At 48.2% G+C, this 19955-nt stretch overlaps 2 protein-coding genes across 6 annotated transcripts in view; one reads left to right on the top strand and one right to left on the bottom strand.

The window, feature by feature from the left end:
• Positions 1 to 19955, bottom strand: part of DPF3 (double PHD fingers 3) — a 285832-nt gene that overhangs the window by 62384 nt on the left and 203493 nt on the right. The window lies entirely within an intron of this gene.
• Positions 4883 to 5446, top strand: LOC133066059 (tumor suppressor candidate 2-like). Its single transcript, XM_061156752.1, has one exon. The coding sequence runs from the start codon at positions 4977 to 4979 to the stop codon at positions 5307 to 5309; it is 333 nt and encodes a 110-aa protein (XP_061012735.1). The 5' UTR covers positions 4883 to 4976; the 3' UTR covers positions 5310 to 5446.

Raw genomic sequence — 19955 nt, 5'->3', positions numbered from 1 at the left:
AGTCCAGACTCATTGGCTGTGGAAAGCACCCAGGACTAGTTAATCAGCAGATCCCTAGAATCAGAACCGGGCACTTAGCTCAGTCTCATACTGGACATCAACCCTGAATAGTCATTGGAAGGACTACTGCTGAAGTTGAAGCTCCAATACTTCGGCCACCTAATGCAAAGACTCAACACAGTGGAAAAGGCACAGAAAAGACCGTAGGCAAAAAGAGGGCAGCAGAGGATGAGATGGGTGGACAGTGTCACCAACTCAATGGACATGAATTGGAGCAAACTCTGGGAGATAGTGGAGGACAGGGAAACCTGGTGTGCTGCAATCCACAGGGTCGCTAAGAGTCAGACATGACTTAGCAACTGAAAAACTGGATTGAATGGTGAGTTAATGAGCATATCTTGAGGCGTAAGGTTTTCACAAGGCACCCTTGCTGAAAGGCCTTACACAAAAGCAAAGGAATACCTTGGGACATGATTTTTCAAAACAAAGCCTTGTGAAAACAGCACATGTCCTCAAGCACTGAAATCTCAGTTTCTAAGGGCTGGTTAAAAAGCTTTGGACAGGTTCTTTGTATGAGGAGAAATGCTTTCATTTTCCTTGTTTTTCGATCCCTATTGTGGACACTTCTTTGTCATATTAACACTCCCTGTCTGTGACAAAGAAGAAAAGTCTCTCTGTTTATGGGATCAGCCTAAACCACAAGGGTACCTTCCTCCTCCCCAATTCCAACGTCTGCCGCTATCTTTCATTATTCACTGACTAACATTAATCAGGGTCCCGTAGGGTACAAATCTGTAAAAGGAAGCAGATATGTGAGCAGAAATACCATCCAGACAGTAAGTGATAAACGGATTCACCCACTTTAATATGATTCCCCCTGGCCTCTGCTTCCTCCATGCCTCTTCTTTGCCTCCAGGAATAGAAAAACTTACCTGGGGAAGGCGGAAGACAAAAGCTCACAGAATTACATTATAGAGGGTTAATCCATTTATCAGTTGCTATTTGGATTGTTTAATCAGTTTCTAAGTCATTGATTTTCATCTTCAGGGAGGCAGACAATTCTCTGCAAGAAAAGTGGGGGCTGATTGGGGTAAACAGAGAAGGGGACCCCACCCTGTGGCCTCCAGGAATGTGGGTTTTTCTTCATCAGTCACTGCATCTCAAAGACAGATGTGCATCATACAGAATGGTTTTGCAAATAATCTCCAAAAAGCAGGACATCTGCAAAAAGTTTACTCTGCCTGTAAAATTCATTGCCCAAACCCAGAAGGAAGTCCCTTTCTTCTTCACTCAATTGCCATCTTAACCAATTTTAGAACTCTCTCAAGGAAATCCAAGTATGTTTATGAAACAAATAAACTCAGGGTTTCTTCATTAGGCAACTATCATGGAAATCAATCAAAAGATGAACAGAAAGAAGTGGGTTATTTCAAATGGAGGGGTTGAGTGTCAACCAAAGCTAAGTTTCATGACTGGTATGAACTAGATATAAAATGTGGAAATGCCAATCACAACTTAGGTAACTTCCTGCATGACAAGAGATCAAAGAACCCCATGTATATCATCACACCGAACCTCTCAGGAGGCCCAGTCTCATCACCTTTTTCTTTCCTGCTCTCTTAGGGACTCCCTTTTATATCAGACTTATCCCCTTTCACAAAATCTGTAAGCAACCAAAGGATCTAGTTTTTCTCCAACATACAGTATCCCTTATGATTTATCAAAATGAAGACATAGAATATAGAGTATAAGAATGCCCAGAAAGGGACTTCCCTGGTGGTCCAGTGATAAAGAATCTGCCTTCCAATGCAGCAGATGTGGGTTCGATCCCTGTTTGGGAAGCTAAGATCCCACATGTCACAGGGCAACTAAGCCCATACATCTCAACTAGACAGCCCGTGTACCACCAACTACAGAACCCACATGCTCCAGAGCCCATGAACCACAATTAGAGAGAAGCCCCTGAGCACAACAACTAAGACCCTATGCAGCAAAAAACAAAAAAGAAAGCCCAAATAATTCTTTACAGTTTTTACCACCAACAACCAATGGTAGAACACCGTATTAAACTAGGGACTTGAACCTGGCAAGAAATAAAAAATTCAGAAACAATCTAGTAGAGCATAGCAGACAGTGGTGGAGAAATCAACTTGGGAAAGACCAAAGAAGAGAAGTGAATTCATCTGACGAAGCAAAGCTTCCAAAGAAACTGAAGCAGAGCAGGGTCTCCACGTATATTTGTTTGTGTTAGTAGCTGGTTATACAAAGCTCTCAGCCAAAGGGATGAAGAAGGTGATAAACTTCTAACTGCAGGCCCTGGTGTGTACAGCTGTGACAGGCCAGGTGGGTGGGTACGATTTTAGCCCAGCGAGGGCCCAGTGTAGAAAGTGATAGTGAGCAGTTAGACTTCATTTTACAGTGAAATCCTTTCTGCTTCAATTTCTACTCTCCTCTCATGACATGAGCTCAAGCTTCCGTCATCTTGGTAAAATGGCATGGGATGGACTAACCAACAGCTTTCTCATCTGGTTCTCTTCTTACCCTTTGGGGGTCTTTAGGATTAGTTTTAGGACGAGGGTTCTCCCATGGAGCTCTCCCAATTCTCTAGCCAGAAATGACCAGTTAGGCCTTGGGAAGAGCATGCTGTTGACGTCACTTCTGGGACCTTCCCCCTGTCCATACATGTGTACACTTGCCTCATCCCCCCGTAGTCAATGATTTACTCCTTCAGATAGGGGAGTATACACATCCAACTCATTGTTAGAAAACCAATGTGTCCTGCACATAGGCAATGGTTAACAATGATGTGTGAGATGAACAGCTTAGGAAAGGATGGCAGAGAGGTAGGTAAACAGCCCAGGGATGCCTCAGGAGCTCCTCCTACGGGGACAGAGGCACAGTTACCAGTCACCCTGAATAGCCCTCTCTGTCTGGGTTATTTCCCTAATCCCCAGAGAGAAGAGCTGGTCCATGTCCAAATGGATTGACTGGTCATCTGGTCTGGGTCATGTCTAGCTAGCTCCCAGAGTACACAAGAGTGGGTAGCCAAGGGCCCTGGGTTGCTGGAAGAACAACACTAGACTATACCCCTGATTCTATTCTTTGCAGCCAAAGATGGAGAAGCTCTATACAGTTAGCAAAAATAAGGCCAGGAGCTGACTGAGGCTCAGATCATGAACTCCTTATTGCCAAATTCAGACTTAAATTGAAGAAAGTAGGGAAAACCACTAGACCATTCAGGTATGACCTAAATCAAATCCCTTATGATTATACAGTGGAAGTGAGAAATATATTTAAGGGACTAGATCTGATAGACAGAGTGCCTGATGAACTATGGACGGAGGTTCGTGACATTGTACAGGAGACAGGGATCAAGACCATCCCCATGGAAAACAAATGCCAAAAAGCAAAATGGCTATCTGAGGAGGCCTTACAAATAGCTGTGAAAAGAAGAGAAGCAAAAAGCAAAGGAGAAAAGGAAAGATATACCCATCTGAATGCAGAATTCCAAAGAATAGCAAGGAGAGATAAGAAAGCCTTCCTCAGGGATCAATGCAAAAAAAATAGAGGAAAACAACAGAATGGGAAAGACTAGAGATCTCTTCAAGAAAATTAGAGATATCAAGGGAACATTTCATGCAAAGATGGGCACAATAAACAACAGAAATGGTATGGACCTAACAGAAGCAGAAGATATTAAGAAGTGGCAAGAATACACAGAAGAACTGTACAAAAAAAGATCTTCATGACCCAGATAATCACGATGGTGTGATCACTCACCTAGAGGCAGACATCCTAGAATGTGAAGTCAAGTGGGCCTTAGAAAGCATCACTATGAACAAAGCTAGTGGAGGTGATGGAGTTCCAGTTGAGCTATTTCAAATCCTGAAAGATGATGCTGTGAAAGTGCTGCACTCAATATGCCAGCAAATATGGAAAACTCAGCAGTGACCACAGGACTGTAAAAGGTCAGTTTTCATTCCAATCCCAAAGAAAGGCAATCCCAAAGAATGCTCAAACTACCGCACAATTGCACTCTTCTCACATGCTAGTAAAGTAATGCTCAAAATTCTCCAAGCCAGGCTTCAGCAATATGTGAAGCGTGAACTGCCAGATGTTCAAGCTGGTTTTAGAAAAGGCAGAGGAACCAGAGATCAAATTGCTAACATCTGCTGGATCATCGAAAAAGCAAGAGAGTTCCAGAAAAACACCTATTTCTCCTTTATTGACTATGCTAAAGCCTTTGACTGTGTGGATTACAATAAACTGTGGAAAATTCTTCAAGAGATGGGAATACCAGACCACCTGCCCTGCCTTTTGAGAAACCTATATGCAGGTCAGGAAGCAGCAGTTAGAACTGGACATGGAACAACAGACTGGTTCCTAGTAGGAAAAGGAGTGTGTCAAGGCTGTATGTTGTCACCCTGCTTATTTATCTTATATGCAGAGTAGATCATGAGAAACACTGGGCTGGAAGAAGCACAAGCTGGAATCAAGATTGCCGAGAGAAATATCAATAACCTCAGATATGAAGATGACACCACCTTTATGGCAAAAAGTGAAGAGGAACTAAAAACCCTCTTGATGAAAGTGAAAGAGGAGAGTGAAAAACTTGGCTTAAAACTCAACATTCAGAAAACTAAGATCATGGCATCTGGTTCCATTACTTCATGGGAAATAGATGGGGAAACAGTGGAAACAGTGTCAGACTTTATTTTGGGGGGCTCCAAAATCACTGCAGATGGTGATTGCAGCCATGAAATTAAAAGACACTTACTCCTTGGAAGGAAAGTTATGACCAACCTAGATAGCATATTAAAAAGCAGAGACATGGAGACAGCGGAGCCTGCGGAAGGCGGCAGCAGCAGCGGCGGCTGCGGCATCTGCAAGCCAAGGCCCAGGCAGGGCATGGTGGCGCCGACGGCCTTGTAAGAGCGAAGTTACCGCGGGGCCCGCCATGCGCCGGCGGCCCTGACATGGGCGCCAGCGGCTCCAAAGCTCGGGGCCTGTGGCCCTACACCTCGGCGGCGGGGGGTGGTGGCCCAGAGGCGGCGGTCGCTGAGCAAGCTTTGGTGCGACCGCGAGGCCGAGTCGTGCCCCCCTTCGTATTCACGCGCCGCGGCTCCATGTTCTATGACGAGGATGGGGATCTGGCTCACGAATTCTATGAGGAGACAATCGTCACCAAGAACGGGCAGAAGCGGGCCAAGCTGAGGCGGGTGCATAAGAATCTGATTCCTCAGGGCACCGTGAAGCTGGATCCCCCCCGCATCCACGTGGATTTCCCTGTGATCCTCTATGAGGTGTGAGCCTGGGGGGTGGCAGGCATAAACACCCCCTGCCCCAGCAAGACACCCCCAGGCTCAAGGTGTGGCTTCCATTGAGGAACCTAGGCTGGGGCCACAACAGTGAATAAACTCCACTGGCCTGGAACCTTCAGCTGTGAGCAGGGCAGTCCTACAGTGCTGGTTGGGTGTTGGTTTGTATGTGGACCAGAGATGGCTGGAAGCTGGTGAGGGCTGATGGCGGAGTTACCAGTCCACCTTTCCCAGCAGTCCCTACAAGGAGCATGGCAGGGCACATGCTGGTCAGGAATGCCTGGTTCCTGTGCCCCTGCCTGGCCTGCATTCTTCCAAGCTTGCCTAGGGCCCAGCCCTGCTAGAGGCTGCAGCACTTTACAAGCAAGGTCTGCCTTTTTCCAGCCCCAGGGCAATGGGAGCTCTACAAAAGTAGGAACTTCCTTTCCCTCACTTCCTTTACCCTCTCGTTGGAGCATTTCAGCCGTTTGCTACCTCGATTCCTCCTGTGTTGGACAGAGGCTGGGGGCGGAACAAGCCTGATTTTTCCTGCCCACCTGCCCATTTGTTCCCAGCCCCAGATGGATGGACAATTTGCTGGCTGTTAATAGGAATAGGGACTGGTGTGGGAGGTTTCTCCCTCTACCCAGGGCTGGCCCGATCCCTCCCCACTGCAACTAGTTGCCCCCCCCACCCCAAGTTGAGAGGGCATAGGATGGGGATCAGGAAGGGCTCTGGATGCCTGTGCCCCATCCCACCTACTGTATCTAATCCCCCTTGCCCTTACACATCCGCCACCCTGTGGTGAGGCCCAGCACCCTAGGGCTGGTGCCAGTAGCTCTGAGGAGCCCACCACCCCTTTTCCTACAGTATACCCCTCCCTTCAGGATCAATCAAAAGAAAAGTACTGGAGCCCCTGGATAGGGGCAGAAAGGAGAGAACAACCATAATAGGAATACTTAAAATGTGAAAGCTTGTAAATAGTTTAGTCCATGATGTTGTTGGGGGCAGAGTCTGATTTCTACATAGAAATGATTTTTTTTTTAATTCCTTACTGTGCAAACTCTGTGCTTTAAGCGTGTGAGAAATGGCTTGGGGAGGGTAGTCCTCAATCTAGGAAGGCTGTTGTGTTATTTGTTCAATAAAATTATTTGTAGACCCTGCAAAAAAATAAAAAATAAAATAAAAAATAAAAAGCAGAGACATTACTTTGCCAACAAAGGTCCGTCTAGTCAAGGCTATGGTTTTTCCAGTGGTGAGAGTTGGACTGTGAAGAAAGCTGAGCACCGAAGAATTGATGCTTTTGAACGGTGGTGTTGGAGAAGACTCTTGAGAGTTCCTTGGACTGCAAGGAGATCCAACCAGTCCATCCCAAAGGAGATCAGTCCTGGGTGTTCATTGGAAGGACTGATGCTGAAGCTGAAACTCCAATACTTTGGCCACCTCACGTGAAGAGTTGACTCATTGGAAAAGACCCTGGTGCTGGGAGGGGTTGGGGGCAGGAGAAGAAGGGGACGACAGAGGATGAGACAGTTGGATGGCATCACCAACTCGATGGACATGAGTTTGAGTAAACTCCGGGAGTTGGTGATGGACAGGGAGGCCTGGCGTGCTGCAGTTCATGGGGTTGCAAAGAGTCAGACATGATTGACCGACTGAACTGAACTAAACTGATACCCCTATTACAGTAGGTACAACATTGTCCTATACACAAACACACAGGGAAAGTATAAGACTAGGATTGTCTCCTGAGAAAGGAAAAACAGGTTGTACCTACCCACTTAGCTCCCTGTTCAACCACTTTTTGAGAAGATAAAGAAGCAGACATATATGACAACTACAAGATGGTAACAGATCTTACCTTGATGCTTTTCACATACTATTTCATTGATTCTCACAACATTTTTGTGAAGTAGGGAGCATCTGACAGATGAGGTAACTGAAGCCCAAAGAGATGAAGGGGCTGGCTTCAGGGCCTAGTTAAGAAGCAGAGGAAGTGGGATTCACCCCCTGGGTTGTCAGTGTTCCCAGAGACTCTGTCTCTAATCACACTTCTCTGCCTCCAGGAAGTCCAGAGCCAATTCTGCATATAAAATATTTCATAAATCTCTTTATAGTCAACGTGATTCACCCATTACTTTACTTGGGAAGCCCAAAGCGATAAAAAGTATTGAGATTGGCTTGATAAACGCAGAAATTCCCTTTGAACTTACATTTAATGTCTCTACCACAGTAATCCATCCCGGTGGCCCTGTTTATTGTCATAGACTCCATGAAAACACTTCTCCAGAGGATTCCAGAGGCTCATGAAGGAATTTTTTAAAGTGAAGCTCACATCGTGGCTTTATTGGCCTTTGGCCTGACCCATCCGTGAGCAATTTCCTGGCACCATCTATGAGGTCATTGTAAAAAGGGTTTTACTATAAATAGGAAGCTTGCCCAGACCTTGCCAGTAGTATTTAAATAGACATTCCGCTTCTGCTTATGGGAAATTGAGTCCCGCTTCATAGAACAGGATGACGGGGAGGCCTAAGACCTGAGTGGTATGTCTATGGCAGCGTCTGCGATGATGAATTTGGTTTTCTGTTGATTAATGTTCATGGGCTGAGATCATATAAGCGAAACAAAGAAGATGCTGAGAAAATAAAGTGAGCCTTGAGAGAGCTTCCCTCATGGCTCAGATGGTAAAGAATCCACCTGCAATGTAGGAGACCCAGGTTCGATCCCTGGGTTGGGAAGATCCCCTAGAGGAGAGCATGGCTACCCACTCCATTATGCTTGCCTGGAGCATTCCATAGACAGAGGAACCTGGTGGGCTACAGTCCATGGGGTTGCAAAAAGTCAGACATGACAGCAACTAACACTTTCTAACACTTTGAGAGTTTAGGGGTTCACCTGGGGGGTGAGGGGGGTAACTTTAAAAAGTTCAAAGGAAAAAAATGGAAATCAGGAACAAAGTTCATGAAAAAATGTAAAACAATAATAATAACAGAAGGTGGGAGGGAGTATTCAGATAAAACAAATCAAGAGAAAGGAAGCCAGGTCCCAAATAATCCCACCAGCACACTGGGGAAAGGGTGAGCCATCTTTCAGGAAAGATGTTAAGAGTACAGAAGCACATCACAAGACCTCTGACTTCAGCCAGGATACGTGGCAAGGGCAAGCAAGGCCCCAAACCTTCCACAGAACTACCACCAAGATAGGGCTGCCTGGCCCCTCTTTCAGTCTGATTTCTGCAGTGACACGCCTGCCACTCAGGAGAAGAATGCATGGAGGCCACAGGCTGGCCACCAGCAACAGCCCTTCACCTGCTTCTGCTGAGACCAGAGCCTCCTCCCTAGGGTCCTAGGGAAGAAGGAAGCCAGCAGGAAGTTCAGGCTCCTCCATGGCACATCCACAAAAGCAAGACTTCACATCCCGAGCAGATGCCCCGGCCACCTGCCAGGGTGCACAGCCTCGGGGCCATGTTCTGTGCCCACCACCCAGCCCCACCCCAGTCCAGGCCCGCAGCTGTCCAGCCAGAGCCGGCTAGCAGGACGGTGCAGCTGCTCAAGGAACCCAGGGCCGGCAGGGAGAAGAGCCCTCCAAGAGGCGCTGTGCCTCTCTGCTCCCCCCCCCCACCCCTCCCTCGTTCCCCGCCCCGCCACCCTCCACGGCTGACAGTTCCCGTCCCTCCACAGGTTTGACATGTTGCCATGGCAACCGGAATCCTGGGCTCTGGCAGCCTCTGGTCTTGCCACCTGTTATTACTTCATCTCTCAAGTGTAAAGCATCCTAGCCTGGTGCCATGTGGCTGTGCAGAGCGCATCTTCAGAGGACGGAGTTAAAGGGAAGCGAGAGGCAAAGAGGGAGAAGGTGGAAGGCGGCCCCAGGCTGGCCACACACGGCACGCGGGACAGGCCGGGCTGGCGGAGGAAGCCGCAGAGACGGGGCGGGAGGTGTGAGGGGGTAGCCAACGTGCCTTCCCTTCGGAATCAGCGAGCAGGCCTCAGCTGGAGGCCACCGCCGCTGCCTGCTCCCTTCCACCCAGCCTTTAATGAGGGACCCGGAAGGGGAGGGGGAGGCGGCGGAAGGCTGGGGCTGGGAAGAGATCCATGCCGGGCCCAAGTGGAGCAGAGCCAGGAGAGGGTTAAAGTGATGAGATAAAGACTGCGAGGAAGGCTGGACCAGAGGGCACACAGAGCCTCCAAGCCTGGATAAATGGCCTTAATTCTCATGCTCCTGCTCACCCTACTCCTTACGTGTTTACTCATATAAATTATCCCCAAGGCCTGACACCTTTTTTTCATTGCTTCACTAGAACTGATGAAAAAATAAATCCCACAGATCCCAGGAATAAAAATGTTGGGATTCCATTCAGTCTGGTTCCTCTTGGCCACCTATTGGAACTCCGGTCCCACCCCGGGGCTCCAGAGGGAAGACGAATGATGCCCTCCTCCATGAATGTGGAAGACGGGGCAGCCAGGGAGCCCAGGGGAAAACAGATATTCGGATCCACTCAGCACATGACCGCCAGGCCTCACGTACCATCTTGCCACCTGGCATTGAACACAGTGTGAGTGCGTGACAGGGACTTGGGAGCGGTGCTGCTAAGGCAGAATGACTCCAGGCCCCCAGATTAGTCCTTCTGGAGACGAGAAGGCTGAGGGCTGATTTAATAAGTCTTCGGGTTTATGGACAGGCCTAAGTTGCCAGACTCCATATTGTCAAGGACAACGGGAGACAGGAGGTGAAATGGCAGCACACTGCTGTCAGAAAGCTGGACACGAGTGCAGCTCAACAGGTGAAGAAGGCCTGGCTGGAGGAGCAGGCTTCTCGGGAGAGGCCTCTGCACCTGGGAAGATGCCCCTGGCCCAGGTTTGTTTGAATGCATGCCCATCCAGAGGCAAGGGAATACACGAGATGCCGTCTTAAGGCCCCCTTTAGGCCTATTATCCGAGGATTATAATAGGGTGAAAGAAGAGACAGAAAAGCGAAGTTTTCCAAACCCCGAGGAACTCAGCCTTTCATCCCTGCTTCATATTTGTGTACGCATCTCTCTCCATGTTAGCCATGAGCTCCCTGAGGGCAGGAGCAGCGTCTTTAATCTCTGAATCCCCAGCACCTGACACCGTGACTGACACAGAGCTGACAATAAATACTTAATGAAAGGATGGGCAAATCTTCACAGAGGCTTTTGGAAGAGAAAAAAAAAACAACTGCCAGGAAAAGGGAAGTCAAAGATCAGGAATTCAGGGGATGCAAAGCGTCTCCTGAGCACTGACTGACTGTCCTAAGGCACTGCCAGCATCAGTCCTGGCTGTCACGGGGGACATAAAGACTGGGTGGAGGGCCATCAGAGAGAAAAAAGCAGTGGTGGAGAAAGTCAACAGGTCTGCCCTCCTGCGGGAAGCCTCTCCCTTAGGCATTTCTTGGAAAGCCAAGATGGAAGGAGTTAAGAACTCCCAGTCTCAGTCCCAGTCTCAATCTCCCAGGGCCCCTTGAACCCCATGTTTGCTGTCTCGCCAGGAGCGCTGAAGTAGCCATTGAGAACATTAGGCCCTGACTTACTATGTGCTCTGGTGGCTACAGAATCTTCCTGAAAATGTTAAGTGTATGCCAGTCATCCCAACCTTCTTTTTATCTGTCTTCTTCCCTCTGTCCTTATAGAACACAAGATTCAAACCGTTAGACACAGACCTTGTAAATATTTACTCCAAGACACTGTGCTGTAGAATCAGAAAGCATGTGTCTGTTCACACTCATGTCTCCATCTTAATGGATATATCTGCTTAGAGTTGCCATTTGCCAGGAGTTTGGGCCCCACGTCCCCAGTTCTGGGACTGGACAGTCACATGACCCAACAGTAATGTCATTTGTGCTCCAGCCTTAGGCCAGTAACCCAGGGTCTGTCACCGAGGCTTCGGAAGAGTGAGAAAAAGACAAAGCAAAATGAATTACTTTTCTCGGTGCTGATTAAGGAAAAGCACAAGGAGACGTTTCCATTTTCCAGCGGCAGGTCATGTGGGTCAGTTCGTGCCCTGGCGTAGCAACTTGTTATTGCCACCAAACGAGTCAGCTGAGGGGGAGAACGTTTCACTTGAGAGGAACAATGTCAGAAGGGCTGTGAATGAAGTGGCGTCGTTCCCCTGAGAGAACGGCAGACCATCCTGGTGCTGTCGAGCAGGAGAAGCCTGGTCCGCTTTACTCGTCAGGATATTATTATCGTGATGGCAGAACTCGGCAAGCCCCCTTCCTCTCTTCCTCTCTGCCTTGCCCCTCTCCACCCCTCCTCGCCACCACCTCCACGGGACTCGCCTGTCAACCCCGTCGGTCTGCCAAGGACCAGCATTTTCTGTGTCCTTCAGACTGAAAAGCAGTACTCAGGGAAAAGAAAAGGATGAGCCCCAAGCATCAGACCTGAGGAGGTGGAGAGAGTCAAGGACCATGGAGCTGGTGGGCAGGCCAGCCCGGGGATAAGGGCCCAGACAAGGACCACACCCAGAAAGCAAGCCAGGAAGTGGGTGCTGGGAGCCACACAGACATTGCCTGCAGTAGGACAGAGTCCTAGGAAAAGGGTGAAATCCAAGTTCCCCCTAGATTTAACAGCGCCACATTATTCCTGGTTACATGACTCAGTGCTTCCAAAAGAAAAAAGAATTAAAGGGAAACACTGATTGCTTAGCGGTTTTCGAAAGCTCTACCTCTCTAAGGCAGTGGTTCACACAGGGACTTCTTAAAAATGCAAATTCTAGGCCTCCACCCCAGACCTACCTAATCCAAAATTCTGGGGTGGGATCCAGCAGTGTGTGTGTGTTTAAGGAACAGGTGTTCCTGACGCGCTCAAGCTGGAGGAACAGAGCTCTAATGAGACACGTGACAGACATATCACATTGCGTCATACACATCTTCCATCAGTGCTGTACTGTATATGAATTCACTTATTTCACCATCACTTAACCCTGTGGTGTAGATGCATTAGGGCTTCCCCGGTGGCTCAGTGGTAAAGAATCTGCCTGCAGTGTAGGAGATGCAGGAAACTCATGTTCGATCCCTGGATTGGGAAGATCCCCTGGAGGAGGGCATGGCAACCCACTCCAGTATTCTTGCCTGGAGAATCCCATGGACAGAGAAACCTGGCGGGCTATGGTCCATGAGGTCGTAAAGAGTCAGATAGGACTGAAGCAATGGAGAACGAATGGAGGCATAAATGTTCTCATTTCACACAGGTGATAAGGCACAAGGACGCTTGTCTAAGGTCAAGCTACATGGGCCTTGAACCCAGGCAGTGGGGCTCTTAGCTGGCCCAACGTAATACTACCTTGCCATAGGCACATACAACCCCACACCCGAGGGAAGTCAAGTCAGAGTGGCCAGCAGTCCCTAGAGGCTAGGGCTTCTCAAATTTGAGTGCAGTGCAAACAAACCACTTAGGGATCACATTAAAATTCAGATTAGGATTCATAGGCCCAGGAAGGGCCTAAGAATCCACATATCATATAAGCTCCCCCACAGGGTAGCCAGCTATCCAGGTGTGCCTGCCACTGAGGTGTTTTCAGGGCACAGAACTTTCAGTCTAAAACTGGGAATGTCCTCGGCCAACCTGGACAAGTTGGTCACCTGAGTCCCAGGCGATGCTGAAACTGCTGACCACACGTTGAAAAGCAAAAATGTGGGCCCTCAAGGTGAAGAGTTTGGATTGTATTCAAGTATGATGAAAGTTTTGAGAGCATGGCATGGCATAATCTACCTTATACTTTTAAAAGACCACTTTGGCTACTCCATGGAGAAGAGACTATGAGAGGTAAGAATAAAGGCAGAGAGACCAATAAGGAAGTTGCAATGATCCAAGCAGGAGCCGAAGCTGGTGGTGCTAGAGATGGAGGAAGGGAGACTGACTTGCGGTATATTTTGGAAGGGGAGCCAATATGGGTGGTGAAGGAAAACAGAACCAAGGATGAGTCCTAGGGTTTTCACTTTAGGTACAGCATTACCTTTTTAAAGAACAAGGTCAGAAAGAGATTAAAAAGGACTTTGAAAGACTGAGACATAGAATGAGAGAGAAAGATGCAGGAAAATGGTTGAACTGAGAGATGTGTGATTTTTTTTTCCCCAGAGCAAAACTCATTTACAAGTCTCAAGCAGAATTTGTAAAGGAGGTTCCACATAACGTCATAAATAGCTGAAGTTTGTTTTGAAGATTAAATATGCCTGCTATGGCCTGAATTGTTTCTCTCCTAAAATGCACATGTTAAAGTCTTCACCCTTAGTGTGATGGCATCGAGAGATGAGGCCCTCGTGGTGGGGATTAGTGTCCTTATAAGAAGAGACACCAGAGACTTTGCTTCTCTCAACCAACCTGTGGGGCTTCCCAGATGGTGCCAGTGGTAAAGAACCCACCTGCCAAAGGCAGGAGATATAAGAGACACAGGTTCAATCCCTGGGTTGGGAAGATCCCCTGGAGGAGGGCATGGCAACCCACTCCAGTATTCTTGCCTGGAGAATCCCAAGGACAGAGGAGCCTGGTGGGCTACAGTCCATGGGGTCACAAAGAGTTGGACATGACTGAAGGGACTTAGCTCACCTGGCCCTGCAGCAACATGTACCAAGAAAAGGCCATGTGAGGATATAGCAAAGAGATAGCCATCTCCAACCCAAGGAGAGAGTCCCCACAAGACACCGACCCATCTAAAAGACACTTTTAGAACTGTGAGAAATAAATTCCTATCTATAGTATTTTGTTATATAACCCAGGCTGACTTTGATATTGCCCATTAATACATTCATTTCTTTTGAAAAGTCACTACAAAATATCATGCACTTGATAATTGACCTATAGGGGAAAATTAAGGGTCATCAGTAGGACCATGACAAACATCGCAGGTTAAGACTAGGATCCATCACTTGGGGTTCCAGTATCCTGACATAATTGAATGGTGTCCAAATTAAGCACATTCACATTCAGCTTCTCATCTTGCTGTGTGACCTGGGGCAAGTTCCTAAACCTTTCTGAGCCTCCGTTTCCTCATCCATAAAATCAGAGGCATGTGCCTCATGGACTTGCAGACGTCACATGACATGATGTGTATAAAGTGTCTGGTACCATTAGGTATTCCACCATGTCTTTCTCACTTTCTTTTCCTCTGTAAAACAATTTTATTTCTGAAAAGGCAGGAAAAATAGATCACAGTAATAAATAAGTAAGCTTTCCCAAGAAGCGACACATGATTGGAGAATTCACATTCATGCTCCAAGGGCACATGTCCAAGGGCACATCCCTCGGCCTCTGGGTGCCTTGGTGTCCTCTAGGAGACATGGCACCTACCTTATAAGGTTACTGTGAGGAATGAATGAGATAAACATGGCATGCCTAGCACAGTGTCTGACACCTTCAAGGAATGTCAGCAAGCATTATCGTCCTTGTCACTGATCAGGACATGGAACTCTTCAGTCCTGAACATTCTAGGTAATTAGGCCAAAAATGCGAGAGAAACAAGAGGCTTACAGAAAGGCAAGTGGCTGGGGAAACAGGATGGGAAATTCAGGGCCAGACACCGGCTAGATTCCACCCCACAGCTTCCTCCTACCTGGTGTCTCATATCCATTTCATTTCCTGGGGCCAAGACTACATGCTCTGTTTTTTGGGAGCCCCAGTTACACTTGGCCCCATGAGGGTGTATGCCCAGTAAGTGCTCAATAAACACTCATGTTTGGCTTATGTGGAAGGATTGGTGTACCATATCTAAGAGTTAGCAAAGGTTGTGCCAGGACTGAGTCAGGCTCTGATAGCTTCGCCTGAGGCCAGTGAGACCCCCATAGGCAGTCAGTTTCTCAGCATCACATGGCCACAGACAGACCCTGACTCAGATCATCTGTCTGTGGTCTGTACAAGTTCTGCTGACCCGAAGGGCACAGAGGTGGGATGCAGGCACTCTTAGCAAGAGGGCCAGGTGCCAGACACCTGCATCGCCTGGAGACTCACAACAGCCCCACAGGGGCAGAAAGATGGTTCTCTCTGTTTCACAGATGAGGCAACAAAGGAGCAGAGAAGTGTAAGTAACTGACCCACATCCACACACACAGAAGATGGCAAGGTGGCCAGGTCATGATCCACACACAGGCCGGGCCAATTCCAATGCCATTTTCTCAGCGGCAGGGTCCAGAGTGTGGATGATCCACAGGTTTGGAGAACTGACTCCAAGTATACCTTCAAGGCCAGAGCAACCCCTCAAATTCCTCTTTGCTTTGGAATCTATAACTGTTCAGTGAAATAATAATTCACCTAGGAACACCCGTGTTCCAAATTTGCTCTTTAGGGTGTGAAAAGCAGCTGACTTTTTCAGACAGAGCCCTGGATCAAAGCCTGAACTTCCTGCGTCAAGGTTGGGTGAGTGGTAGGGTGGGTTGTGTGGGTTATAAGGCTTCTCAGGCACCTTTCAGAGTGATCCAAAATTCTTAAGCTCATGCAAAATGTAACTTTCACTCTCTCTCTTGAAGCTGTATCCGCTGACCCTGGGCCATATGCTGGAGGACAGAGATGTCAGAAGACTAACATCTGTTCCATCTTCCCCATCAGTGTAGCAATGACATCATATGCTTCTTTTAGATAATTTGCACATTATCAGACTAATTTTCAGATTATCTAATCAGCCGACATTACCCTTAATCAACTCGGCTCTCCTCTTTCAGTTCTGCAAAGTACAGCATGCCCTCCACAGGCACACTGGGGTGGGGACTTTTCTTCTCTTGACAGATATTGAGAGCCTAGCTATATGCCAGGCCACCGCTATTAAACAGAAGACTGAGCCCTTTGGGGGCTGAGGGCAACCCGACTTCCATGCCAGGTACCTGAGACATAGGCTTGGAATAAATTTTATAGATCCACACATTAAAACATATTTCCTTCATAGAAGCTCCAAGTATGTTGTAGAGAGCATTTTACAATCATTTCTGCTTTTAAATAAGAAAGCGATGCCATACCACCATTAATAATGTGCGTGTATGTGTGTGCGCATGCGTGCATACTCAGTCATGTCCAACTCTTTGCAACCCCATGGACTGTAGCCTGCCAGGCTCCTCTGTCCATGAAATTTTCTAGGCAAGACTGCTGGAGTGGGTTGCCATTTCCTTCTTCGGGAGATCTTCCCGACCCAGGGATCGAACCCCCATCTCTTGTGTCTCCTACATTGGCAGGCAGGTTCTTTACCAGCCGAGTCACCAGGGAAGCCCAACAATTAATAATATGCCACATATATTTCTTTATAAATCATTTATTCTTACTTCTAGTCACGGTTCTCCTTTTCCTTTGTTGTTGTTCAGTCACTAAGTCATGTCCAACTCTTTGAGACCCTGTGGACCGCAGCAGGCCAGGCTCCTCTGTCCTCCACTGTCTTCTGGAGTCTGCTCAAATTAATGTCCATTGAGTCCGTGATGCTATCTAACCACCTCATTCTCTGCCACACCCTTCTCCTTTTGCCTTCAATCCTTCCCAGCATCAGAGTCTTTTCCAATGAGTCAGCTCTTCACACCAGGTGACCTAAGTATTGGAGCTTCAGCATCAGTCCTTCCAATGAATATTCAGGGTTGATTTCCTTTAGGATTGACTGGTTTGGTCTCCTTGCAGTCCAAGGAACTCTCAAGAGTCTTCATCAGCACCACATTTCAAAAGCATCAATTCTTCAGCCCATAGCGTTCTTGATGGTCCAACTCTCACATCCATACATGACTGCTGGAAAAACCAGAGATTTGACTATACAGACCTTTGCTGGCAAAGTGATCTCTCTGTTTTTTAATATGATGTCTAGGTTTGTTATAGCTTTCCTTCCAAGAAGCAAGTGTCTTAATTTCATGGCTGCAGTCACCATGCACAGTGATTTTGGAGCCCAAGAAAATAAAGTCTCCTTTTCCCTATAGGATGACAACTAACCAGCCTGACAAAGAAGATACTTAAAGCTGTGGCCCTTGCCCATGTTTCCACCATTTCTCCAATGCTACTGTCAAACCCAACTACTATTAATTGTCTGAACGCAACATGTAACTTCACACCTCTGCCCTTGTGCACACAGTTCCCTGGGCTTGGGAAGCTCTCTCCCACCCAGTCAATATCTCCTCGTTCTTCAAGGGCTAACTTGAAGGTCACCTCCTCAGGGAAGCCTTTGCAAATCTCCTCATGCTTTTTAAATGTTCTAATGTTCTGACGCTTTCATTGCCCTGCAGGACTTTTTAAAAACCAAATTGCTGGGGCTTCACTGGTGGCTCAGTGGTAAAGAATCTGCCTGCCAATGCAGGAGACATGGGTTCGATCCCTGATCCGGGAAGATCTCACGTGCTGTGGAGTAACTAAGGCCACATGTGCCACAACTATTGAACCAGTGCTCCAGAGCCCGGGAGCTACAACTACTGAGTCCACACACCCTAGAGGCTGTGTTCTACAGCAAGAGAAGCCACCAGCAACGAGAAGCCTGCGACCCCCAACTAGCAAGTACCCCTGTTTGTCGCAACTAGAGAAAGCCTGTGTGCAGCAACAAAGACCTGGCACAGGCAAAAAATATATTAAATAAATAAATAAAATTATTAAAAAAAAAAAAAAAAACAGATTGCTGACCAGCACCCTCAGAGTCTGTTTCTGAAGGTCTGGTGGAGCCAAAAAACTGCATTCCCAGCAAGTTCCCAGGTGATGCTGAAGTCACACTTAAAGCACTGCTGCCCTTGGAGTAGAAAGTGTGCTCTTGAGCCCTTGGCTTCCTTCACCAGACTCTATACAAACCCTATTACGCATCCCTGCTCAAGATTGCATGCTGTTCAAGGACGGGGACCAAGACAGTATTTGATACATGGTCATTAAACCAACAGATGGATGGGTGGATGGGTGGATGGATTGATAGATGGATGGACGGACTGATTAATATACTAGACTGAATTTATTCACACAGCTTTTTCATACAGCTCCACGACCTCAGAAATGCCCATACCCACGCCACCCCTAAATAAAGGTACCTTGAAAACATTGTCTGTAATAGATTACCACTGTGCAAAGAAGATAAAAAGAAATTCAAGAAGAACTTTGACATTGTGAGCCTGTGTCAAAGGAGTTTTGAATTGTAACCCGGTGCTCTTGCTGCTACCCTCTTTACCAAGGTGACATTGACGGAGTCACAACAGGACGCCTCTGAGTGGCAGCTCTCAGAGTCCTAACCTGCCCAAACCCTCCCTCCATCTATTCACATAAATACAGTCTGTGTGTGTGTGTGTGTGTGTGTGTGTGTGTGTGTGTGTGTGTGTCTGTATGCATATAGGCACACATGTGCATACATGGTGATTGGCATTTGTAGAAAGTAGATGAAGGGGTCTAGTGGTGGTCTAGTGGCTAAGAGGCCTTATTCCCAAGGCAGGAGGCATAAGTTCAATTCCTGGTCAGGGAACTAAATCCCACATCAACTAAAGGTCATGCCACTAAAGATCCCATGTGCCAAAACTAAGAACCAGCACAGCCAGATAAATAAAATATTTTTTAAAAAGAAGAAAGTAGATGAAGGTGGTCAGAGAAATATCAATAGAAGAAGTAGGAAGAATCCAGCCTCCTATAGGGAGGAGAAGGGTGGCAGCTCAGGCAGGGAGGACCCCATCAGAAAAGTCCTGTCTCCCAAGGAGGGGTGTCTGAGCTCCCACAGCCCTGCACTGCCTGGAGTTGAGGCAGAGAGACAAGGGCACTCGACAAAGGGGACAGATGTACCGCAGAGGCACACAGCATATATTCAGGAGAAAATTCGAGCCTAGGAGAGGAACAAAGGCGGCCAAGCTGGGAGGGGCGGGAGGATGGAGGAGAGGCCACAGGGCAGCCTGGAGCGGGGGGCGGGTGGGGCGGAGGTAGGGGGCAGTCAGAGCCAGTTCCAACACTCCACTCTGCCCTTCCAGCAACGCAGGAGCAGGGACGAGCAATGGGCTTTGCTGGAGACGCAGCTGGGGGGATGCGCAAGGGACAGCAGGAGGACCAAAGTCAAAAGGTCTCTGCGGCTGCAGGTGGTGCAAAGGCGGATGCTCGTGACATCTCCAGCATCTGTAAGGGCGGCTTTTCCCACAGGCCTGTGCTCACAAGCAGCTGGGGTCCCCCTGCAGCTCTGCTCAAAGCGGGAGAAGTCAGCATTCCCACCTCGCTGGCATCCAGAACCTTTCCTGGGGCGGGGGGCAGGCTGGAGATGAGCCTCCCAGATGGAGCGTTCCTGCCTCCCTCCCCCAGCTCCAAAAGCCTTGCCAAGGGAGGATCGCAGGCTGAGACCTCGGGTTGCTGCCGAGCTGTCACCTTCGATCCCCCACAAAGCCCCTGTAGCATTTAGGGGCAGGATGGATGGGCGCCCACCCCTACCCCCAAACAGTGGGAGCAGCTAATGACTGGGTATTAATGATGCTGGCAATTAGAGCGCATGAGAAAATGGTGAGGGGGCTGCTCGCCAGGGCCATGTGGGAGGCAACGGAGCCCACATTCGGAGCAGCAAACAGTTGGCGTGTTTGTGTGCAGGGAGCCCAGGAAGAGAGCCCTGTCTCTTGGATTCGTCCAGAGACATTGGGGAAGAGGGGAGAGAGCACTCTGTGGACACGGAGGGTATCTCTGCCACAGCCCATCTCCCCCATCCCTGCTAGCAAAATTAGAGTTAATCACAGACTTCTCAGAGGCTTTGGGAG

This window comes from Dama dama, chromosome 12, assembly GCF_033118175.1.
Source record: "Dama dama isolate Ldn47 chromosome 12, ASM3311817v1, whole genome shotgun sequence".
In the NCBI taxonomy this organism is placed as follows: domain Eukaryota; kingdom Metazoa; phylum Chordata; class Mammalia; order Artiodactyla; family Cervidae; genus Dama; species Dama dama.
Note: the sequence above shows the minus strand (reverse complement) of the source record. Positions and strands in the feature narration are given on the sequence as shown.